This window comes from Esox lucius, chromosome 14 (genome assembly GCF_011004845.1).
Source record: "Esox lucius isolate fEsoLuc1 chromosome 14, fEsoLuc1.pri, whole genome shotgun sequence".
NCBI lineage: Eukaryota > Metazoa > Chordata > Actinopteri > Esociformes > Esocidae > Esox > Esox lucius.
Genome location: NC_047582.1, coordinates 8,694,295 through 8,713,003, shown reverse-complemented (window position 1 = coordinate 8,713,003; position 18,709 = coordinate 8,694,295). Strand labels below are relative to the sequence as shown.

General features: G+C 43.2%; 1 protein-coding gene across 1 annotated transcript in view; it reads right to left on the bottom strand.

Moving 5' to 3' along the window:
• Nucleotides 1–14,085: 14,085 nt before the first annotated feature.
• cwc27 (CWC27 spliceosome associated cyclophilin) overlaps nucleotides 14,086–18,709 on the bottom strand; it is a 38,700-nt gene continuing 34,076 nt past the window's right edge. The window contains exon 14 of the mRNA XM_013137028.4: nucleotides 14,086–14,837. Coding sequence (XP_012992482.1) covers nucleotides 14,675–14,837 — 163 coding nt within the window. The 3' untranslated portion in view covers nucleotides 14,086–14,674. The remainder of the gene's footprint in view (nucleotides 14,838–18,709) is intronic.

Below are 18,709 nucleotides of genomic sequence, written 5' to 3'. Positions count from 1 at the left end.
GTTCACTGAATTTCTGCTATAAAAACCCTGAACTGAATAGAGTAGAGAATCATTGTGCCATCTACCATATTACCTCATTGGTCTCTATAATGTTGTCTACTAATAGTTGAACCATGACACCAAGTAAAATGCTGAGCAGGTATGAATGTGCAGCAGTGAATAAAGGTAGTTTTGATTCAAATGTACAACATAGCACCATAAAGCGACAATGACCTTCTGCATGACAACATAGTGGATTTGTCTCTCGCACCTCGGAAGCTTATTTCACGCCTGCCAAGTTTCTTTCTTAGAGTGAGTAGTGAGTGTATACTTAAAGCAGAAACACTTTGGTTACAGATTACACTTTGAAACAAAGCTTATGCTATGAGACCCAAAGAATGCTTCACAAACTCTGCATGTCTCACATAGCTGCTTCGGAAGCTTCTCTCCCACCTTTTGGGTCAAGGCTACAGTTTGACTCCCTGGGACGTAATCCATGTGAGAATAAATGTGCAGAAGGGTGCTCCTGGTATGTTAGCTGTCAGAGGTGGTAGCTGTCTGTGGAAGCTGCTGATAAAGGCGTGTACCATGGATATCTACAGCTCTCGTACACAGACTGACAACGACAGTGAGAAAAGCCATTCCCCTCATTAACAAACCGTTATGGGGCATTTAGATACACACACTGACACACACACAAACACACACACACACACACAAACATACATACACACACACACCCTCCCTACCGCTTATGTATTGCTGGCATGCCTGCCAGTGCTTCCCATCAAAGCCTCCACTAAGGTATTAGCGGCTTTAAGCAGCCTCTCCTGACAGTGTTGGGATAAAGACCAGTGGCTGGTTTTAATCCTGCTCACCTCTGGGCCTGGAGACACATATCCCAAAGCCAGATCCATCCCTAGCAAAAAAACAGATCCGAACCTGGCAGGGAGCCAAAGCACCAAAGCCCCTGACAGACAACAGGTTAGAGAAGGCAGCGGTTCGCCAGTCACAGGGCCGGGGTTGGCTAAGGACAAGGTGATAATAGTAAAGAACAAAGGATGGGATTCTAACTGCTACATCTGCACAGTCTGTTGATGGTGTTGGTTGGTGGTAGGGATTAGTATGATGAAAAACGACATCTCCTCTCAGATAGCAAGAGCACACTTGAACGCCCCTTGTCACCCTGCCTGGCTGACTGCCACCCGGATTTACTTTTCCCCAATCAGCTAGCTGAGATACTCCTGGTGTCTCCGATGAGAGCCTGAAGTGCTTTGAACACTATTCCATTCAAGCAAAAACAACGCCACGGCTAACAGCTGCAAAGGTGTTGGAGAAGGGGAAAGTGTGTTTGTTGTGCGGGTGTGTCTTCGTGCAAGTGAACGCGTGTCTATGTGCGAGCGCGTTAGTGTGTCTTACGTTTTAGCATGTGGTGGGGCTAGCAAAAATGTTGGCCTATACATGTAGCACCTGCTACAGTATCTTCTGTGGCCCAACATTGACCCGGTAATAACCGGCCAATGCAGTGTGACGGTATCAAGTGTGGAAGACAATTGCAGAACAGAAATATCTCCCTCTCTACTCGATGTGGAACAGGCTGTGAATCTGGACACTAGCAGAAACCAAATGGAATCTTGGTCTTGAGCGATTGCCATTGTTCCTCGGGTCTGACTACCTTCGCAGTAGGTCACCTTCAGAGGCCTGCAGTCCCCTGCCGTGTCTCCGTGCAGAGGCTGGCAGGTAAGTAGATTAGGGCCACAGCGAATCGATAGCCAATCACTTATCTCTGTGGAGCCGTGCCAACAGATTGCCTCAGACCGTGCAAGCGTCTTGAAGAAAACTCGTTAATCCCCATCAGGGATGAGCTACACAACCCGCTCCTCCTCCTCCAGCTAATGACCGACCGGCAACCTCGCGGAGACAGATGACGGTGATGACGACGCTTTGAATACTCGGTGCATCACAGTGCGCCGGCGATACGGCTCATTGCTATCGTTCGCAGTTCTGCTTCGTTGTTCGGGCAATACTTGATCTATGTCTACACCAAGCTATAGCTGAGTGGACATTGTTTAGCTCTTTTCCTGCACCCTGAGAGCCTCTGAATTGGTTTTGTTGAGTCTGCATAGATGATGGATACAACAAAATGACATCATAGAATAAGCATTTGGTTTGACACACCATACATAGACTGTAAATTCTAAAGATGTCCTCCTTAGGAGCCGCCTTTAATCTTTATCAGTGTACTTAGAATAAGGCAGATCCCGTTCAAATGGCCTAATATAGCTTCTATATACCGGACTACTCTTTGGCTAAATGTCACATAGACGAAGTGAGCGAGGCCATAAAACTGGGATCGACTGATAAAGGGATTAAACATAACACTCAAGACGTAAAACAAAATTTTATGGGGAAACTCGTGGAATGTAATCCTCGGTGTTACTTATGGGATAGAAAAGCCTGAAGGTCTTTCTGATTCATAACGACTACTGAACATATTTTTTATGGACATAAATTCTGATGATCTGCTTGAGAGCGTGTATTTTTTTTGGTTTTGCCTAAAAAGTTCAAGAAATGCATTAACATTCTTTAGGTTGGTCATATCCATGAAGGGTCACCAATGACCCATTTCAATCATGCTTTAGGGACTGGACATTTAGACTATTCTTAGGCAAAGTATGGATGACTTTCACAAGGCTTATGACACTATCTCCCAACTATTCCAGAGTTGGATACAGGAATGGACCTCTAGCTATGAAACGGGTGTAAAGAAAGAAATGACATGCAAGCTTGATAGGTGGTGTGCTTTGGCAGGTTCACCTCTACCTCTACACTCTACCTGGAAAAGTCATCTATGTTGATATTGTCTGCTCTCGTTTATTATTGGAATTCTTTTGATCGTGGCTTCCATTTGATGTGGAGACGGAAAGACTGTGGCAGGATGTTTGGTGGTGTCTTGAAATTACATCAGGTCTTCGGGTCAACAGAAAATGTCTTTTTCAGGAAGTTCACAAACGTATTCATATCACAGCAGGACTACAGACATTGACAGACTGTGACTACATTTGGTACTAAGCAAAATACCAATAAAAACATTTGCGAGAGATAGAAAAGGAGAGCAACAGACGGACTGACAAGACCGAAAGCTTTTTCCTAGACGTTCCAACCTGAAAGAACATGACCAAAAATGTGTGTCGGAGCAGGATAAAAAAAAAAGCACAACACACACAACTCAAGATTTTTGTTCCGTTGCAGCCAATAGCAGGTAGGCAACCACTTGCTTCCTATCCATCAATCTCTTTTATATCCTGACCTGAGGCTTTGTCCGCTGTATAGGGCTGCAAGGTTTACATACCTTAGATTATAATCTGGACTGGGACCAGACATGGGGAGAGAGGTAGAGACTGTAGAGATATCCTGGCCAGTGAGCGTAAAAGGAACTGAAACACTGCTGTGTGGTACGATCCAGCTTGTTTTAACGTTTCAGCTATGGCCCATGAGACATCCCTCATGTGGAATGGACATCTCCAGACCACTGCTTCTACTGCAATACCAACACCAATGGGGGGGGGGGGGGCACAGGCTGTTGAATGCTCCTAGGGACACCTGGTTGGCTTACGGGAGAAGGGATAGGTCTTCAAAGAGATGCTCCTATGACAACACTAACAAATGTACCTCTCATTGTTCAGATATGTCTTGCATTCTTCTAAACCCCAAAACTATTTGTGTGTTGGAGAGAGGAGCCATAGTGTTGTGTCAAGTGTTATGTATTGGTTCCACTTCATGGTCTGTTCCAGTCGTCGTCTACTGGACAGTCAGGGTTGGAAACACAGAGACAGAAGGAGTGAGCTGAGAAATACTATACTGTATTTAGACTAATTGATTGTTAGTGAGCATGGTTCATGGCCTAAGAGGTTGAAGAGAAGATTGTTTTACAAATCAAAGGGCATCTCTGAGCCTGGAGGCACTAGTCATGGGTAGAGTTCTTTAGCCAGCAACGCAGAACTACTAGCTTCACCATAAACAGAGTAGAAAAACATTAAGTTATCTGATCTTAATTTATTCAATCAAATATTGAAAGTAGTACTTAGCCCTATAATACACATGGTCAACAACAGGGCATCTTGTTGATACATACAATTGTGTAACCAATGCAAAAACACAGTAAACCGATCAGATGTTCAGTTGTTTTTAGGCTCCAAACGCCTCATACTTGTCAAAGGGCAGGATTCCCTTCTGGTTTCCGAAACTTGGCTTGATGTTGGAGACCTCTTACTCAGATTCCAACAGACAGGTCTAATTTTTGCAGGCTTTCTTCAGATAAACATCATACTACAGCACCAATCTAGTCAATTCAGATAAAACGTCCCCTATCCTAGATTCTCCCAGAAATATGGAATAAATTCACGCAGTACCTTAAATGGGAATATTTTTCCAGACTCCAATGGGTGGGTTAGATAACAACCGTCCGGCGTGTAATTTAATGCAAACTGTTCATTCAGTCTGAGGTAAAATATTTCTGAGGTTTCCTTTTTTTGAGTTTAACCTTGGTCTTGGTTGTAGTCTTGGGCTTAATTTATTGTTTTGACTTGCTACTTTCTATGCTGTAAGATTGCGGGCAAATAGCTGTTCCCGATCAGTCAGTCTCGTCCAATACCTCTGGTTATGGGGCTTTTCATGTGCAGGCAGCCTGGCCTCACTTGGATCCAGCGTCTGGCAAGGCCTCGCCGGAGGAATGAATCTCTGTTTTTGTTAATGCTCCAGTACCCCCCTTCAGACTGGGAATATTATGCTATATCACATTCCCCTGGTTGGCATTTCTCCTGACATATATCCCTCCAGTGGTACTTCTTTAATGAGGTGTCTGAAGCTCTGGCTCAGATAACACCATATGAACCCAGACCCCTTTATGGTACATTGACTCCACTAAGCCTTAAAAGGCATCTGCAGTCGTTACATCACATTTTAAAATATATTTGAAAATGAATTTTCCTCACACCTATTTTCTTCACCTATTTTCTTGCCACTCAAAATTTTGTGATATCCAAGTTTACCTACAACCTCCACTTGCACAACAACTCCAAACAGGCTCGGGAGTGTTGAAGATTCTGTCAACCCCACCCGGGGCAATGGGTAACAAAGCTAACCCCCAACCCGATTTGATGCCTGCCCAATATACAATGTCATATGGAAGTCCCACCCACACATCAACCAGCGAAACAGCCAAATCTCAAACCTAGACTGTGGTGGGCAGCTTTGCACTTCGAGAGAGCCACTTAGACAGCTACGTCACCTGCAGCAGAACACGTGCCTTGGAAGCAGAGGCCTAGACTGCTGATCCACTCTAGGCAACATTTAAAAGAAATAGGACAGGGGCAACCTGAATGTTGCAGCGGTAAATTCACTGTGTCTCCGTTAGAGGTAGAAATTCAGAGAGTGCGTCATTTCCGGTGCATAAGGATTCTGGTTTAGACATCCTGGTTGAGCAAGCAGAGTGACGAAGACCTTGACGTGCTTCAGAAGACATCAGAACAGCTTGGCTATTCCACAACTGCTCTGTAGTTGCTGTGATAAGGTTAGACCATAATAACAAATTGGACATCACAGAAATTTTGAAAAAAAAATCAAATCTAAAGAATGGACTCTTGAATAGTATGATTTATATTCATGACAAGCTTAGTGCAACTCTCCTCATCAGAAATCAAACTATAACATTATTTTATTTGAACATTGTTAATATACTGCCCACTACACACACTTTACACAAAGTTTTTACGTATACAGTTCTCTGCAACTTTTGGGAACAGAACATATGCAATGCCCCTTCGCTCTGTTTAAGTCAAGCGTACAGAGGCCATTCACAAACACTGTGTGGCCTCAAAAAATTATTTCAGTGACGTTCATATCTTTGTCAGCTCTTGCATCTGTTGCTCTGTCTATACACTTCAGAGTGGTAACATTTATCCATAACATGACACCAAAACACCAGGGCGGTTTCCACTTTGTTGTTCTTTCTGCTGACTGACCCTTAAAGGATCTGGTAAAAACAGGCACTGACACAGGGAGTGGTCTACACTGGCCAAAATATGTGCCCTGAAAGAATAGTGGGCTTTCTTTTACACTATAAGATAAGAAAGGACAGGCAGTACAACAGCAACACATCTGAGCTCTCATGGTTTACTCAGGCGTGTGGAGAAGCCAGTGACTGGTTTTTAATACTTCATGATCCAGGGAGTTTTACGAGTGACGCACGCTCACTTGGCCCCGCTTTAATGCAAGAAGCACATTTGGATTATGGAGAGGAGAAAGTATAAAAGGAAGGTGGAAGGAGGGACGAGAGGAAAAACCTGGCTGCTGAAAAATAAATCTCATAAAGAGGCAGTGAAATATGATCTGTGACACGAGGACAATTATACAAGTTAACCCCAAGAACAGGGGCCCTGCCTGGTTCTGTCCCTGTTGCAGTTTGTCTTTAACTAGCCCCTCTGTTTTCACCATCAGGCCATTAGAATACAAAGACTCCGATGACAAGGTCACATACGCTGGACGTGCAGCCCAGGTGGTAAGACACGGGGCATTTTGACAGGGGGTCACAGAGACCTAGGAAGAAAGGAGTAGTAAAAACACAGAATACGTTCGGCAGTCATGCTAGTCCAGCCATGGTTTTCAACTCAGAGGACTGAAATAAAAGCGCTGGATGATGCAGCAGGGTCATTCAGTTTCACAATAGACTACAGACAGCATGCCCCCTCAGCTTTGAGCTCTCCCTCTTTTCAACTCATTAATAACTCCATTCCTGAATCACAATGGGCTCCCTTCTCATGGGCATGCCCTAGTAACCCTATTCCGATGAGAAATCTGTACAGAGTGGCTGCCGAGTGGAGCAGTGGCACTATATGAACGCGCCCGGGTGTCCTGTGAAGAGCGGTTAAAACTTTCTCAGGCCCGTCCGGGTTAAAGGGGAAGGGTATGTGGAAGGGGTCTCATTTGCCATGTTGCCACTATAAGCTGATTTTCAGACTGTGTTTTCAAGAAGGCAACCTTATGAAGTTTGCTACTGTTTGGACTCTGATTTGTCTGCATGTCTTACACATGAACAGGCATTGTGTTTCGGTGGGAATGAGAATTGAGAACACATTCCTTCTCTTTCATTAAGATAATACTAGAAATGTTTGATTTCCCCATTTTAGTTTGATTTTCTTAGTGTAATTTATTGGGCATCGTTTTATAATGGATCGTTTTTAAGGCACATGTAGTAGCAGCAAGGTAAGTTTCTGTGGATCCCCATATAGACGTCTTTCAGAATCCATTCTACACCTCACCTTCCTTCGGTTTGCTTGTCAGTGACTTCCTATGACTTCCCTGGTGTTTGAGCCATGACATATTTGGTTGGTTATTTGAGAACACACAAAATGGGTGCTTGTCCAAAACATTATTTTCCATGAGTTTGGTAGTTGATGTTTATAAACAATGCTTTTATTGTAGAGTTGCCTGATTGTTGCATAAGCACACAAGCCTGTCAAAATAAGAAACATGGACCTGAATGCATATTGAGGAAGAGCCCACTTGGGAGATGGTGGGCCGATGTACCAAAGCAAATCTGATTTGACACTGCAAAGCATTTTAAAATCAGTGTAGCATCTGCCCAGTCAAAAGCATTTGTCAGAGATTTGCTCTAGGCTGCTGTGGTGGGGAAGGAAATTCTACCAGAGTGAGAGGCTCATTATGAAAAAGTAACTCATTTCAAAGTGCATCTGAAACTCATGCACTGAGAACTAAAGGCAAAATGGGAGCAACAAAAAACTACAGTTTGAACACAAGGAAAGAGAACAGGAACATGGGCATACAGCCAAACCACAAAAACAATAGCAGGCCATTCGATTAAAAGAGAAAGATCTGGTTTTCAAGCCAAAACGAGACCTGGTTGATCTGTACACTGAAATCCAGTCAGGCCATCCAAGGTCCTCATAAGATTTTGCCCTTTTTCAGGAAAAACCTGCTTGTACAGCCTGTCAAAAAAGTGCACATATATTTAAATCTGTCATCAGCTGTCACCTGCCCTCCGTTGAGGTCCTACGTGTCTCCATGGCAACAATACTGCAGACCACTCCCACTACAGTCATCCACTCTTCCCATAATTCCCCTCCCATAGGTTAAGGGCAGGCAGACAGAATACATCAAACATGACAAAAAGTATCGGCACCGGAACAGATTCTATCTTCATGACATGGCCATCAGCAATCCGCCATTTTCCCAAATGGGAGAAAAATACTATGCTCACCTAATGAAGACAATTCCAAACTGTTAATTACACAGATACCGTATTACATCCAAAACTCTAGAACGATGCATATACTGGAAATAGAACTCTGTAAATGTGCATATCAACTGTAAATAAAGGATGGACAGGGATAAAGGATGGATGGTTCTAACCCAAAGCTGACAAGGTTGTTTCTGTAAAGAAGACTTTGTTCTTTGCATATGTACCTGGTAAAATAACAGTTAAATACACTGAACAAAATTATATACGCAACACTTTTGTTTTTGCTCCCATTTATCATGATCTGAACTCAAAAAGACCTATTTCTCTCAAATATTGTTCATAAATCTGTCTAAATCTGTGTTAGTGAGCACTTCTCCTTTGCCAAGATAATCCATCCACCTCACAGATGTGGCATATCAAGATGCTAATTAGACAGCATGATTATTGCACAGGCTGGCCACAGTAAAAGGCCACAGTAAAATGTGCAGTTCCCTCACACAGCACAATGCCACAGATGTCGCAAGTTTTTAGGGAGCGTGCAACTGGCATGCTGACTGCAGGAATGTCCACCAGAGCTGTTGCCCATAAATTGAATGTTCATTTCTCCACCATAAGCCGTCTCCAAAGGCGTTTCAGAAAATTTGGCAGTACATCCAACCGGCCTCACAACCGCAGACCACGTGTAACCACACCAGCCCAGGACCTCCACATCCAGCATCTTCACCTCCAAGATCGTCTGAGACCGGACAGCTGCTGCAACAATTGGTTTGCATAACCAAAGAATTTCTGCACAAACTGTCAGAAACCGTCTCAGGGAAGCTCATCTGCATGCTTGTCATCCTCATCGGGGTCTTGACCTGACTGCAGTTCATCGTCGTAACTGACTTGAGTGGGCAAATGCTCACATTCGATGGCGTCTGGCACCTTGGAGAGGTGTTCTCTTCACGGATGAATCCCGGTTTTCACTGTACAGGGCAGATGGCAGACAACATGTATGGCGTCGTGTGGGTGAGCGGTTTGCTGATGTCAATGTTGTGGATCGAGTGGCCCATGGTGGCGGTGGGGTTATGGTATGGGCAGGCGTGTGTTATGGACAACGAATACAGGTGCATTTTATTGATGTCCTTTTGAATGCACTGAGATACCGTGAAGAGATCCTGAGGCCCATTGTTGTGCCATTCATCCACGACCATCACCTCATGTTGCAGCATGATAATGCACGGCCCCATGTTGCAATGTAGTTTGTACACAAATCCTGGAAGCTGAAAACATCCCAGTTCTTGCATGGCCAGCATACTCACCGGACATGTCACCCATTGAGCATGTTTGGGATGCTCTGGATCGGTCCTGCCAATATCCAGCAACTTCACACAGCCATTGAAGAGGAGTGGACCAACATTCCACAGGCCACAATCAACAACCTGATCAACCCTACGCAAAGATGAGTTGCACTGCATTAGGCAAATGGTGGTCACACCAGATACTGACTGGTTTTCGGACCCCCCCAATACAGTGAAACTGCACATTTTAGAGTGGCCTTTTATTGTGGCCAGCCTAAGGCACACCTGTGCAATAATCATGCAGTCTAATCAGCATCTTGATATGCCACACCTGTGAGGTGGATGGATTATCTCTGCAAAGGAGAAGTGCTCACTAACACAGATTTGTGAACAATATTTGAGAGAAATAGGCCTTTTGTGTACATAGAGAAAATCTTAAATCTTTGAGTTTAGCTCATGATAAATGGGGGCAAAAACAAAAGTGTTGCGTTTATAATTTTGTTCAGTGTATATAGAATATTTAGCATGTATGCATACCTGGGAAATATTTGTTAGCTTACTTTAATTTGTGTCACTTTTGCCAGCAGACGGGCAAAATGAACCAAACTGTGATGGTTGCAAACTGATGGTTTGAAGCCTGTACCTCCTTCTCTACCAACGTTTGGATGGACTGTTGGTCCTTTGCCCAGAGAGAAGAATGGTGAGCAGGCCATCTCACTGGGGGAAAAGTACTGCTCCCCAACCCTTTTTTTACATATGGACTGCAGGTTTTACCATCAGATCAATACTCAAATTTGATGTCAAAGATCAACAAACAAGTGCAACAGCATTTGGGTGTTACACATCTCTCATCTAGGTCATAACACCCTCTCTCACAATGCCCTTCAGACTTTGAAGGCTATGTTGAAAAGTTACTGCTTTAAGTCGGAGAAAGACTGGGTTGAGGGGGTGCCCAGAGTGCTGTTTGCAGCATAAATTGTTCAGAGGACTCTTGAATTCTGTTCAAATACGTCTGTTTACTGACATCACTTCAGAGGCCCTTTGAGCTCCTGAGGGATAGACTTGTAGGAGAAGCACATGTAAAAACCAGAGTGCCTAATTGTGTTTGGATAAAGATTGCCCTAACCCTGGAAAGTAGCCTTGGGTTTAAATCTGTTTCACTGTCTTTCAGCAAAAAACTCTATCTTTACCTGATTTTTCCATTGATAAAGGATTAAAGTGAAAATATAAAAAAATCAGAAAATATGGAAAACGAGCAAACATGAAAGAACGTTTAGGGCAATCGTTTGGTACAGTCCTGGTTTTGTTGCCTGTTCCACATTCAGTTGAATGTTCGCTTTATAGGTTCGTACACCATAAAAAAACATTTGTAAAATCGGTCGCTTCAACTCCTCTACACCAAAAAAATAATTTAAGCCATACTTTTCACATTGTGGTCAGATGAAGAAGTGGATGGAACCCATAATTGATCCTTAATCTGAGTCCAATACTATCACAGTGGATTCTGGTTTAGTTTGAGAGCAGGAAAAGTTTGACTCACAGTGTGCCTGTAGTAGCCTCAAATAACTCAAGAGATTGTCGAAAACCTTGGATTTTTTTGGCACGCTTATCTCCACAGGAAAAACAGACATTTCCACAGTGCTTTTGGAATTTCAGAGTTTATTCTCAGACAGAAGTTCTAGAGCATGACATTGACATTTGGTACTCTGCCCAAATCAAACAGCACACCTATAAAATGAGTCCTGAGAGGAGAGAATCTGCAGTGAGATGGGGTTCATGCGGGCAAATGGAATTGAACAACATGACAATAGTCCGTGGAGCTTGCATTATACTCTAGTACTGAAAATGGTTGGATTTCTGCATCCTTTTTTTAATTTCACAAACTCAACACCTAAGCATGGTAGGCATCTACTTGTAGTGAGTCAAAATTCAGTGAATACACCCATGCCTTTCAGAACCCATTTTAAAACCTACCTGTTCTATTTGAGCTCTTTGTTTTATTTGTTATTTGTTTGTTCATTCCTGATTCAGCAACTTCATTTTTGGTTGGATACTTGAGGACAAACAGACACTCAGCACCTACCCTATACAGCCAGCTTGTTTGACCAGTGGGTTCCTCAGGGAACCCCAGCTGGTCCAGGGATTTGGACACTCTTGAGCTTTCACACCTGATTCAACTTGTCTACTAATCCTCAAGCTCTTGATTAGTGAATCTGCTGTGCTAGTTCAGAGCTACAGCTAAGATGTGGAACGTCTGGGGTTCCCCGGAGGAGAGCTTCGGAAACCACAGGGTTAGACTTCAGACACATCCCTGTCCTCTGACAGTCGAGCAGACTGTTTGCACAGCAGCTGTGTGGGTCTAAACATATGACAGGGCAGTACAGGATCCAGAGCCCACAGGAGTGAAAGATGGAAATCTCTTCGGATCACGTCAAAATGGTAGGGTGAGGGACAGGCAGAACGGAAGCAAGGTCAAACTAAAAAGACGGGGGAGAATGATAATAGGACACATCCCTACAAGATGCCTTACCCCACACAAAACTACACAACACCTCACAGCCCCCACACTCAGGACTTAGCAGCCAGCGCTGTTTCCAGGAGAGCAGAAGGATTAGTCTTCTAATTTTATCCTTCGTCAGTCTGGGGCGCAGGAGATAGCATTGGTGGTGAAGGAGGATGTTATTACCTCCCATCTCATCGCTGGTAGTCACGTGACAGATGGACAGACAGCAGCAACCATGAGAGGTATTTCCTGCCTAGAACGAGCCAATGCATAGAGAGGCCAGGGAATGTTAAGTATTATGCTTGTGTTGCTGAACTGGAAGAGTGACATTGTCTTGTCCATCGTACCCTCTCCAGTCACCACCCGGTTGAAGCTCATTTCAACCAACACTGAAGATCTTTTCAACCAACGTTGAAGCTGATTCAACCAATGCTGAAGCTATTTCTCAATTTGGGGCAAATCCTTCTATTAAACAAATAGCTTGCTTCATATATTGGATATCTGGATGGTTTCATATCTATTCCCTTTTTTTCCAGGGGGCTTTTGCGAACAGATTAACATTTCTGGCCAACTGAAATCAGCCATGCACATGAAAAAAGGACTGGGTCAAGACCAACCATTGGCCAACCACTGACATGGCTACATTACGCAGACTGATTGAGGCATGGTGCCTCTCACCTGTTTTACATTAGCAGCAGCTCTGGCTCGGGCCGACCCGGCTCACGGTGTAACATTAACTCTCCTTCCTGTTCCATATGAGAAGTTAAGCATGAACCCAGAAGAGCAGTAAAAGGTGGCCTGCCGGCCAAACTCAGCTCCTGGTCACACGCATTGTAGAGATACAGCACTTACCCCTCAACGACCCTCTGAAGCACGGCTCAAATGGAACACTATTCTAAGTAAAGTGAGCTATTTTGACTATGGTGCTCCGTTAACGGAGTATGAAAATAACTGAAAGAACATATGTTTTGCAGAGATTCAATTGCCACCATTTGGAAATCACCATAGATATAGATTCCCGACTGGATGAACGAAGATCACATCCTGCATGCCTGTCAATAAGTGACAGGGTTGAAAAACAGAGAAGCTGAACAGAATGATCCAATGGGAATCCCAAATATCACATACTACTGCATAATTTACAACCTGTGTTAAAATTACTGAGTAATTTATCTTGAAAAATATAAATTTTGATTTGTTCATTCGAAATGGTTTTATTATTTAAAAACTGTCACTTGCCTTGCATAATTCAAGTAATGTCTCCTTAATTGACCCCTGTTATATCTGGAAGTCAGTTTCAGAGTATCCTCAGCAACACGTGACAAGGGAGGGCACTCTGAGCAGGTTGGTAATGGCCAAGGGTCTGATTTGAGATTCACAGTGTGTCTGCTCAACATCCGTTGTGGTGAAAAGTTGGGCCTTGGGCAAAGGTCCAGGATCAGAGTACCCTCTCGAAATACTGATCTAACCTATCACAGGGAATGACACAAAACTGACCGTAGCTGACTGTTTAGGGGGAAACCGGAGCAGCAGCCCCTGGTTGTTCCATCGCCTGTCCTGCCTTTCCCCCTCACTGCTCTACGCTCACCACAGTCAAGGAATTTCACATGCCGGGTGGATCTGAGTTGTCTAAATCAATGTCCTCCCCAAATCTTTCCTTAATCTCAATAGCATATAGTAGCCTAGTGGTCACCTGTCCTTCTCGGTAGTTTCCTTTCCAGCTTTACAACTGTCTATTCTTACCAGCAATTGGATTGTAGCCAGCTACTTCACTGAGGATTTCCAGGACTGTGAAATGTGGTTGTCCAACCTAGCTGTTTCACGATTAAATGGACTAACTGTAAGTTGCTTTGGATCAGAGCGTCTGCTAAACAAATAAAATGTCAAATGTGAATGTAAGAAGTCTACGTTGGCTTCCTCTCTGTGTCTCCATGGACAGCAAACAATCAGACGAGTGGAAATCCCAGTTGAGGAATATGGTTTAGGAATAGCGTGGGTTTATAAACGCACGCATCAACACAGGAAAACTAGAAACACAGATGCAAACATCAGAGGCGTCAACGTCTTAGACAGATAGATAGCATTTTATTATCAGAAAAATATTAATTAGTTTGCGCTTGGGTCAAGTCGACAATGATAACTGAAAATGGTATCCATCAGCCTCACGACTTTACCTGGGTTATTAGGAATTTCTCAACATTTCCCCTCTTCCAAAGCTTTCCATCTTTACATTGACAATGTACAGTTCTAAAGGATAAGAAAATGACCCTGTTCTTGGAAATGTGGGTTCACATTGCAGTTCAGAATGGTGGAACGATACTATGTCATGTCGATGGAGGGTTAGCATTGGCTACAGCTGTACTTGCATTTCCCTTTTATCAGGGATTACCCTGATGGGCTGCAGTCAAGTTAACTTGGTGTTAGCTGTTCCCCCAGTCCAGATGTGAACGGAGACCAACATCTTTTGAAGTAACAGCTCTGTTTTCATCATTCATGGCATTCTGTGGTTCAAAGGTCACTCATTTCAACAGTCAGGACGGACAGCTGTTTTGAAGTGGTGGGTTAGAAAGGAAGAGAGGAGAGAGGCCTGCTCTGTCACATGGCCCAGGGTTAACCTCCTGGTCTTCCCTGTGACCCCTGACCTCTAACCTCTCACCTCTTGGCCTTCTTCTCCTTCATGATCTTCTTACTCTCCTCTCTCCTCCTTTTGTTGACAGGGTTGCGTGGATCGTAGATCTCAAATGTGTCTTCGTCCTGCATGTTGGCATCCTTGACTTTTCTGGTTTGCTCATCAAACTGGAGAACATGGGCCATCCTAAATCAGAGACAGTTTGAGAGAGAGAAAGAGAGAGGTTGTAATGCCTTACAGCACTGTGATGTTAGCACAGTAAATCACATCTAGGTTAAAAGTTGAAAGGCTGACTTTGCGGGCTGATATCCCCAGTGATATAGAACTCTGCGTCTGTCCCTTCTTCAACTAGATAAACCCCATTGCCCTGAGGTGGGTGCTATTTTAAGGTGGCGTTGCATTGCAGAAAACAGGCTACACCTTAAACACACTGCAACCCAGTAATGGGTGTATAAGCAGATTAGTCTGCATAGCCTTTCACACCCAGACCTCTACATGGGTTATAAATTGCAAATTTGGCCTAACGTGGAATGCAGTGGCTGTACGGTAACATCCAGGTATATTCTAATCATGTTAGTGAATGTAACCACGCAATTTTCAGATTTCATCAGCAAATTCGGCAAAAAGTAAAGTAAAGGTAAAACGCAGAGACACATTTCTTCAGTAAGAAACAATTTAAAGATTGGTTGGGAATCTGGCTATAAACAGTGTAAAGGGTTAGGATGAAAGGCAAGGTACAAAATATGGTGTCGAACCACTCGGTTCTCTACGGTGGACCATGAAGAAGTGAAGGAACATGCTTTAGAAACATCTTCACCGGTCCTGATAGGAGACTGGCAGGGAGGAGTATCTAGCAACCTAGAAAACCAGTCTGAGAATGGCAGAGGAGAAGTCAGTCAACTGCAGCAGTGGGAACAGCAGGTGACATGGAATGCCTCCAATATGGAAGGAGGTTACAAGAGACAGCCAGGACGGGACTGAGCTACCATGTGAAGAATGGGCAGGATGGACATAGCGTACTTCAAGAATTCCACACGATTTTTCACGGTTTCTCTGGAATTCTGACAGGTGAAGTGAAAAGCATTTAATTTTATGCTCATTCCTGACAGTACGGCCAATATGGTCACCAGCTTTTGGCAGGAATATGTGTTCTGCTAATTCTGTGTATGGAAAATACCTCTTCCATTAGCATCAGGATAGGGGGGGTGAGAGAAGCAGAGAATAGAAAGGAAGAGAGGAGAGAATGAAATAGAACAGAATGGAGGAGACGTAAATGCACTAAAATGTCATTAAAAACAGGTCTTGACTTAAGGAGGGACTAATTGTCCAATGGCCAGCCACCGTTCAGGAAGATTAATGAAATGTACTGGAAAATTAATTAAATGTATAGGAAGATTAATGAAATGTACTTCCATTAATCTTACTGAAATGCTGCTGGCTGTTGGAAAATGTGTCCCTTTCTTTAGTCACAATCCACAACAGAATTACGTGGTGTTCCTCAAGCACTGCTTTCCTTCTCATTGAGAGTAAAATGGAAGCATGTAAAGAGGCCTAGTGTCTCCTAGCTCCACACGCCTATCCAACATCACATCAATCTTCTGGAGAAAACCCTTCAGCAGTCAGTCGAACCTTTGATTTGGTAGAAAGAAGAAAAAAGAAAAGTGTCTTGACTCAACTTCGATTACCTGGTATCAACTTTGAACGTGTTGCTTGCTAAAATATGTCAAGCCTGCCAGTTGACCAGTTATTATCAAACTCTGTGAAGTGAAAGAAAAAACTCTGCCGGAGACCGGTGGACAGCAGAGAGCAGAGAGATGTCAAGAAAGTTGGGCAGGTCATCAATGTCCATCAGCCTGGTTTTGTACAAGACAGAATAATGCTCTGACGGTATCTGACAAGACACAGCTGTTTGTGTAAAGCTGATGAAGGCCCCTGAGTAATGACTACAGTAGCAATGAAAAATATGAAAATGCAATTAGGGAATTACAGAATCTGAGAAACCTAAACAAAATCAAAGGAAGAGTGAATGTTTTATAAAGGAAGAGTCAATGTATTACAATACTGTACTACTACTATTACTGGCGGTGAAGTCAACATACTGTACTACTCCTACTTTTGGTGAAGTCAACATACTGTACTACTATCACTGGTGGTGAAGTCAACATACTGTACTACTATCACTGGTGGTGAAGTCAACATACTGTACTACTATCACTGGTGGTGAAGTCAACATACTGTACTACTATCACTGGTGGTGAAGTCAACATACTGTACTACTATTACTGGTGGTGAAGTCAACATACTGTACTACTATTACTGGTGGTGAAGTCAACATACTGTACTACTATTACTGGTGGTGAAGTCAACATACTGTACTACTATCACTGGTGGTGAAGTCAACATACTGTACTACTATCACTGGTGGTGAAGTCAACATACTGTACTACTATTACTGGTGGTGAAGTCAACATACTGTACTACTATCACTGGTGGTGAAGTCAACATACTGTACTACTATTACTGGTGGTGAAGTCAACATACTGTACTACTATCACTGGTGGTGAAGTCAACATACTGTACTACTATTACTGGTGGTGAAGTCAACATACTGTACTACTATTACTGGTGGTGAAGTCAACATACTGTACTACTATTACTGGTGGTGAAGTCAACATACTGTACTACTATTACTGGTGGTGAAGTCAACATACAGTACTGCTATGACTGGTAATGAAGTCAACATATTACAGTACTGTACTACAAACATGTTACCAAAAAAGTTGGGACACCATGTAAAATGCAAATAAAAACAGAATGCAATAATGTGATAATCATTTATCCCTATATTTAATTGAAAATAGTACAAGGACAACATATCAAATGTTGAAACTGAGAAATTGTATAGTTGTTGGAAAAATACATGCCCATTTAAAATTTGATGCCAGCAACATCTTTCAACAAAAGTTGTGACAGGGGCATCACCTTTTCTTTTAACAACACTCTATAAGCGTTTGGGAACTGAGGAGACCAATTGCTGTAGTTTTGAAAGTGAAATGCTTCCCATTCTTGCTTGATATAAGATTTCAGCTGCGCAAAATTTTGGGGTCTCCTTTGTTGTATTTTCATTTCATAATGAGACAAATGTTTTCAATGGGTGACAGGTCTGGACTATAGGCAGGCCAGTTGAAGCACCCAGACTCCTTTACTATGGAGCCATGCTGTTGTAGTACTTGCAGAATGTGGTTTGGCATGAAATAAGCAAGGCCTTCCGTGAAAAAGACGTTGTCTCTGGATGGCAGCATATGTTGCTCCAAAACCTGTATATACTGTTCAGCATTAATGGTGCCTTCACAGATGTGCAAGTCACCCATGCCATGTGCACTAATGCACCCCCATACCAACATGGATGCTGGCTTTTGAATTGTGTGCTGATAACAAGCCAGCTGCTCCCTCTCCTCTTTAACCCAGAGGACGAGGCATCCGTGATTCCCAAAAATATTTTACATTTGGATTCATCACACTACAGGACAGTTTTCCACTTCGCTTCAGTCCATCGCATATGAGCTTGGGCCCAGAGAAGGCGGTGGCGTTTCTGGATCTCATTTATATATGGTTTCTTCTTTGCATGGTAGAGATTTAACTTGCCTTTGTGGATGCAGCGACGTACTGTGTTCACACACAATGGTTTTCGGAACTGTTCCCGAGTCCATGCATTGATTTCCACTACAGAATCGTCTGTTTTTAATGCAGTGCTGTCTGAGGGCCCGAAGATCACGGCCATGCAATATTCAGTAACCAACATTAAGCGAAAACTATTCCAGGACTAAAAATAATGTAGACTGAAAAATCATACAAATAATAAAATCAGTCCAATCAAAGTGTCTTAAGGATGTGATAGGTTGTGCACTTCCAACTCCAGAAACGTGATCATTTTTGTTTTCTATAATAAAGCTGCAGTCTCTAGCCACGACATTGTCTGCGTGTCAAAGTGACGCAATTAATGGATCTGCGTGTTATGAATGGATCTGTGGTTGTAGTGTCCCGTGAGGTATTTCGCC